Source organism: Cyprinodon variegatus, unplaced genomic scaffold (assembly GCF_000732505.1).
Source record: "Cyprinodon variegatus isolate N-32 unplaced genomic scaffold, C_variegatus-1.0 Scaffold741, whole genome shotgun sequence".
Classification (NCBI taxonomy): Eukaryota; Metazoa; Chordata; class Actinopteri; order Cyprinodontiformes; family Cyprinodontidae; genus Cyprinodon; species Cyprinodon variegatus.
Genome location: NW_015151194.1, coordinates 293,208 through 300,194, shown reverse-complemented (window position 1 = coordinate 300,194; position 6,987 = coordinate 293,208). Strand labels below are relative to the sequence as shown.

Sequence of the window (6,987 nt, the reverse complement as noted above, 5' to 3'; positions counted from 1 at the left end):
AAGCTAAAATGTTCTGATTGTTATATCCTCCTTGCTCCAAGATTGCTTAGCTTTCTTGTTTTTTATTTTAAAAAATGAAACTGTAGACATACCTATAAAAAGATGCATTGCTATAAATCCAAAGAGCCTAGAATGTTTATAATGCAAAGATTTGCAAATTTGCAAATCCCATAAACTGACACAATAGAAAATAGTTAGCATATTAAATGTCTAGGCTAAAAAAATTATTCTAAAGTTACAATTTTTTTATTTGAAATATCAATTCTTTAAATGTGGTGGCAGCAAGACATGTAAAAAAAGAAAAAAAAATGGAGCAAAAATGGAGCAATTTCTGGACAGAGCTCCTCAATTGAAAATGGAGAGTTTGTTTAGTCAAAAATCTACAGTTCGTAATTTAAGAAAATATTTTATAAGCTTAGCATTGTAGCGGGATGCAGCAGGTGGGGGTCTGCTCCTGACCTCATGACCTTTGCTGCACGTCTTCCAGGCTTAAAGGGGTCATAGAATGATTCTATAGGGTATTTGGTCCTTAAGGTCTCTGAATAGGGTGTGTAACATTGGTTGGGCTGAAAATGGCATATCTGCTGTTCTATGAACCCTAATGCAGCCTGGTTAAAAGCCCTAGAATCAAACCACAGGTTTTCTTCCTTTTATGGTTTGATCATGAATATTTAGATGAGCTGTGCGCTGATTGGTTGGTTTATAACGAGCGAAGCTGCTGAGCAAAGACGCATCATAGCAACAAGCACTCACTCACTGAAACATCAAATTGTTGATATGGTAGGGTGACCAGACGTCCTCTTTTTCTCGGACATGTCTCACTTTTCTTACTTAAAAATGTTCTAAATCGTCTGGGATTTTGGTCGACTACAGTGCAACTGTAGCTCTGACTAATCCACTCAGCGATTGATAATTGATAACTCTCACAACCAGTCGCCTGGAACGTTGGTTGAACAGAGCATCGCTTTGGACAGATCCGCTGCACAGGTTTCACAAGCAACCTCCTCCCCACACCCCGCTCTCTCTTGTTGTCTGCACAATCAAAGCAGTTCTGATCACATGATGCACGAATTATTGTATTGCCTGCACGCTCTCACTCGCATTACAGAAAAACACACCTTGCATTGTCTAAAATCGAGGAATATTTATCCGACTCAAGGGCATCTGTGAAAAAATTATTAATATCAAGGAGACTCCCTGAACTTCCAGGAGATTTGGGATGTCTGTTACTGTCCCCCAGTCTCCCTCCTCCGGCTGAGGACGGGCGGCTCATGGTTCTCTACTGAGGTCCGGTCCAGTCAGCGGCCCAGGAGAGGACACTTCATACCCCCCCTCCATTGGGCCAGCGAGCCAGTGGGCTGGTCTGTTTGTCAATTTCAGGGCGTGAAAAAAGTACAGGCCAGAACCAAATAAGGCATAATCCCCGAATTGACGTCAACTCAGGGTTGCCTTTATGGTGGAAGTTTAAAATAGTGAGATTTGCAGAGAAAGGAGGTGTCAATGGTGTTTGAACTTCTCTTTATGTCCATTTCACCCACAGAACTATTGTTATTCATCTATGACTATGTAAACTCGGTTTGCACTCTATGACCCCTTTAATGCGCAGAATAAAAGCCACCAGCACCATAAACTTAAAGGTAAATAATGGATGTTCTTGATCTTCCAGCTCTTGGGAGCTAAGCAGGGAGTCATCTACTATTGCAGATAGTCTCACAACTTCTGCAGAACAAAAGCTGCAGATTTTAAAATCTTTGCACTATCAAAAAATGTGTCTGTAAGTGTTTTTTATTTAATCTGCCCCTAACAGTTTGAATGGGCGTAGATTATATCTGTTGTCTGATAGGTGTTATCCTGTCACCCTCTTTCAGTTGTTTTCAGCGCTACCTTCGTCTCTAAGCTCTCCTTTTGTCTCTAAGCTCCACTTTTCTTCCTGTTTGTCTCCAGGGTGAACTCTCACCACACCCAGTACCTCAGAGACCGTGATTTTAGCTTCTCCTCCTGCTAAATCCCTTTCTTCTCCCAGTCTGTGGAAGTCAAACCCCACCCACAGTGACTCATAGTAGGTGTAGGTAACAGGTGTGGTCTATGTGGTCCCTATAGATCCTTCAAACATGTAGACTTGTTCAACCTTTCAAATCTGGATGGTGTCTCTGAGGTTAACGTTGTAACAAAGATGAATATAAAACCAGGAAACTTTTTAAAAAGTATGTTTAGGGCTGAGGAAAGCTGATTGCATTAGAATATGTATAAACTGGAACTAGTTCATAATGCACAGGCAGGGGGAGGTTGTCCCCTATTTTATTAGATTTTTTCATTTGATTTCAGTCTGTCCAAATTTCAGATCCTTCAGCCCAGAGCAGTACAGCGACTATTTGTGAGCTAGTGTTGCTCTGTTTCACTGGCTTTCTAAAAAACAAACAGTGAACAGAGAGCGGATTGAGGAAACTTGGCAGAAGTTGTTATCACGTGAGACAACACAACAGTTTTGTGGTCAGTAGGTCTCTGTGTTTGCATCAAACAGGCCAATATTTCTCCTACCTGTAGAGTTTATTATATTTATTTCTCCTCTGTGGGTCCATACATGCCCTCAGTATATAAATAGTCAGAAATGGATATTGGTGTTTTCAAGTTTTTGTAAAAATCCAACATTATTGTGTCCACTATTATTTGACAGTCAATATAAGGAAGTTATTATTGTCAAACAATGGTTTTAAAATTTTGCTAAACTTGACTGTTCTGCAAAACCCTTATGTTGTTAGAAAACTGTAGTATATGGCGCCCCCTACTGATAGCTTTGAGAAAATACAAGCTACAGTGGCTGTGTTGACATTTTGTATCACCATCAATAATTCAATAAACGTTTACTTCCTATGGACAAAATATTATGATTTATAGAGGTTGAAAAAATATTTAATATAAATTTAATTTAGTTTGACCTAATCCTTTTTTTAAAATCATAACTACATCTATTTCCTCAGATTTTTTTTGCATTATAGTGTTAAGTACAGTATAAGTCAATTTTCTGATGTCACCTCGCTTCATTTTTTACATTTCTCTGTATTTTAGCTTCACATGAGGTCTATATTTCACCTAAATATTGGATGTAAAACCTAAGATTTAGGTGTTCTTCGAAGAACAGGAAAAAATGACCAGTAAAAACTGTCCCTTCTTTTGACTATTGGTCCAAAACTTTTTCAAAAAATATTTAATTTGCTACTAGATTGATTACAGAAGTTATAAGCCGTGGATTTTTCACTAAATATGCTGTAATGGTTTTCATCATCTGAATTTTTGGTGAAAGATCAGAAAATTAATTTGGCCTCTGTTTCTGTTATGTTTTTTGTTTTGCTTTGCTCCTTGTTTTCTAGTTTTAGTGGGTTAATTCTTAGTTTATTGAGTTCTTTGATTCTTTTCTCAGTTAATGTCTTAGTCTTGGTTCTGTTATATTTTTCTTTTTAGTGTTCAGTCTTGCTTTACTCCTTGTTTTCTATTGTTAGTGGTTTTATTTTTATTTTGCTGTGTTCTTTGGGTTTTTTTTCCCAGTTACTGTCCTAGTCTGGGTTCTGTTATGTTTTTTTGTTTTTTTTGAGTGTTTAGTTTTCTTTTCTCCATGTTTTATAGTCCTAGTAATTTAATTATTTTGTTATTTCCAGGTTTCTTTTTGTGGCTCTCTGCTGCCCTCTTATGTTCTCCTTCTTCCCTAGCTCTTTCCCTTTATTTTTCTGTGCACACCTGCTCCCAGTTTCCTCATTAGCCCTCTCTTTGTCTCAGTCTCCTTTAAAAACCTCATCTCTTTAGTTCCTCTTTGCTGGGTCCTCGTCATACACCATCCAACTTCGTCTCTCTGAGCCTTCCTCCTTGAGTTTTTGATTCCCTGATGTCTCCATGGTTTTCTGGTTTGTTTTCTACTTATTTTTTCTTATGTTTTGAATTTTGGATTCCTGGTTTCTTGTTTGTTTGGACTTAGTTTTTTCAGTTACTCTTAATTAAATGTACCATAAATTCACCTCTGCCTGCCTGCCTCTCCTTTTGGGTCAACTGACCATAGCCAAATTGTGACAGCCTCCTTTAGAGGTTGACGGTTCCTAATTGAACATGTCTGTGTCTCCTGTGTATCATAATTTTCTCAAAAGTTTAAGCTGAGTTTTTCTTTTCCAAGCCTTTAAAGGTTATAATGGTTTTTCCTCCATAAAACCATAGACTTCTTTCAATTTCTCTCATTTGTTTCATCAACATGAATCTAGTTTAAACACGTAAAATTGAACATGTTTGGCCACCAGCAGGTCCTGCAATCATGGTTGAAAACTAGAATTGTTCCCTACATGCTGTTGAGGCATATTTACTGCTAGACATTAGCTAAGCAATCATTTCGTATTATTTTTTTTTTCGATCAATCTCTTTGCTGAAATGAACTTGTTTTTTTGCAGATTCATCCAGGAAGCAGTCTAAGAGCAGAGCTCTGACCGTTCAGGGTCTTGTTAAACCCACTTCTTCAAAGGATCAGGGGTTTCATGTGGAAATGAAATCGGATCATGAAGACCAAAGTGGTGAATCCTCAGGAAATGGACCCTGGAAGGAAACACTTCTCCATTAAGATAAACTAGTTTTCTACCAGTGATCAACCATTAATTCCTCATTCTCTGCTTGAGTGTTTGCTTTTAGAGGAGACATAAACCTGCTTAAATGTTGCTCTATTTGTGAAGAAATAATCTCAGTGAGGTAACTTTAAATTTATTTAGACATAATATCAATAAAAACAACTTTTTTTTTTTAGTTTGTTTTGTTTTTATATGAATATTTCTATAGGTTAGAAAACCAATAAAGAGTATCTGTTTACTGCATGTTTACAGCAATATTGCATGTGTCATAAACGGGGACAGATGTATGAAGGTAGATTTGTGTCTTTATTATTCAATTTAAAAAAGGTTGCTTCAATCGAAAAATATATTTTCAATCGAAAACACCCTCACTTCAATGAAAAAAAGTTTTCAATCAAAGAAAAGTATTTGAATGCAAAAATATACTTGAGACCCAAAAAAAATACACAAGTTTGTTGCTTTTGTTCGAAGCAACTTCTTTTTTGATTGAATGATAAAGACACAAACGTCCCACCTATTATATGGTCCAACCAACAAACAATGTTACTTCAATAAAAAAGTAGCTTTAAACAAAAACAAACTCGGCTTCAATCAAAGAAAAGCAGTATTTAAATGTATTTTTTTTCCAGTCTAAACTGTATTTTAGCATTCAAATACTTTTTTTTTCTTTGTTTAAAAACGTTTCTTTTAATTGAACATAATTTTTTTGAAGTGACCTTCTTTTTAAATTGAATTATAAAGACATAAATCTACCTCCATACAGATGGAATCAATATTCAGGTGAGACAGACAGTGGGAAGGTTTAAAACCTTTAATTACAAAATAAAACAGAACAGAAGCAAAACGTGGGCTGCTGTGGATCAGAGGACCTGCAGCAGTTGTAGAGGAAAGGTGGAGCATCGCTCATTACTGGTTGGACAGTTCAGTCCATCCTCTAATCAAAGGCAGGATCAACCAATGCACTGCCAAAGAGATGCGGTGCTGAGACGTCCAGAGGGCCCCCGATGCTGCAGCCCCAGTGAGCAGGCAGGAGACCGATCCATTTCAGGAAAACAGTTCAGAACAGGACAGTTCTGAGATCCGGGAGTCCGTAGCAAGACCCGGGGTTCCAATCCAACCAGGAACAGAAAGATATAGGGTTACTAACCCTAATCTTTTTTTATTTTCAAAGTTTCAATGACTTTTAATGACTGCCCAATCTTGTTTCTGTTTTTAAATGTATGATGCATCCAGTTTCAACCTATATCAATACAAACTTTATATGATTTCTGTACATCTCTTTTTATGTGGGTTGATTCATCTTTGCTTATTCATTCATTTTATCTGACATTATTAAAGGGACTTTTTCTGTAAGTTAATCTGGAACCTTTTAGCTCTGACTGATACATAAATTGGCTTTAAAAAGGTGTTTTTAAGCTAATAAATACAGCCGTCTCTGTTCTAAGAACTCCTCTAGAACCTCTGGAGATAAATTCCTCATAAAGTGAAGAACTTTATGGATAGCTGTGAGCATCCTCTTCACCAGATTGTTTAGCAAGTATCTTCAGTCAGAGGCTTCTCTAGACGTGGTGCAGGACAGACCTCTACAGAAAAGCCTTCCTGTCCACAGAAGCTGAATTAGTATTACCGGTAGTAAAGTATGAGTTGCTGCAAGCATTTTTTTTTTTTCCCTTTGGGGTTAATAAGGCATTTTTAAAAGGAACTCTGTCAAAGAAAGACAACTGCAACAATAAAAAAAAAGTTTTAAATGAGATCTTTTGATCTCTACAAAAAAAAAAATGTTTGGCATGAAATCTCAGGGATGTAAGCAGGTGAGGCCAAATGAAGATACATGATCTCAGTTCTTCATGGATTTTGTTTCTGTTACAGAAAAAAAACAATCGACGTAAAAAAAATCTCCTAAAGACTGTCTGAGTCTGGGGGTTTAGTTAAACTCAACTCTTCCAGCTTGAAGGAAATTATAATTTTCTGTGTAGATTGATATTGATGTTTTGCTTCCTTCCACAACCCTTTGAGTACGGCAGATCTACCACAGAGACATTGGTAGGTAGCAAGTTTGCCAGCTTTCAGAGTAAAGGGAATGAGAAATGATGGTTATCTCTGTGGGTCATAGTGGTAATCCAGAGTCTCTCTCCTCCCACTCTGTCAGTGGTCTGATTACAAGGCTCTACCCTCCACCAGAGTACCACCTCTGTGCCATGTGTCACGATCAGATCCGTCTTTCTATTGGTGCGTTGGACCCATCACCTCTCTCCCCAAAAGGGACGCCACATCCCACTGGAGGTGTGTGTGTGAGAGTGGGAGGGGAGTCTGTTATTGCCTGAACTGTGTGTGGACTCTGGTCCCAGACTGTTGGAAGGGAAGGACAAACTTTAGCACACAAAAAGCC

General features: G+C 37.7%; 1 protein-coding gene across 1 annotated transcript in view; it reads left to right on the top strand.

The window, feature by feature from the left end:
* Nucleotides 1-2,005, top strand: part of ovch1 (ovochymase 1) — a 26,213-nt gene extending 24,208 nt beyond the window's left edge. The window contains exons 11-12 of the mRNA XM_015395446.1: nt 1,241-1,361; nt 1,945-2,005. Coding sequence (XP_015250932.1) covers nt 1,241-1,361; nt 1,945-2,005 — 182 coding nt within the window. The remainder of the gene's footprint in view (nt 1-1,240; nt 1,362-1,944) is intronic.
* Nucleotides 2,006-6,987: the final 4,982 nt, after the last annotated feature.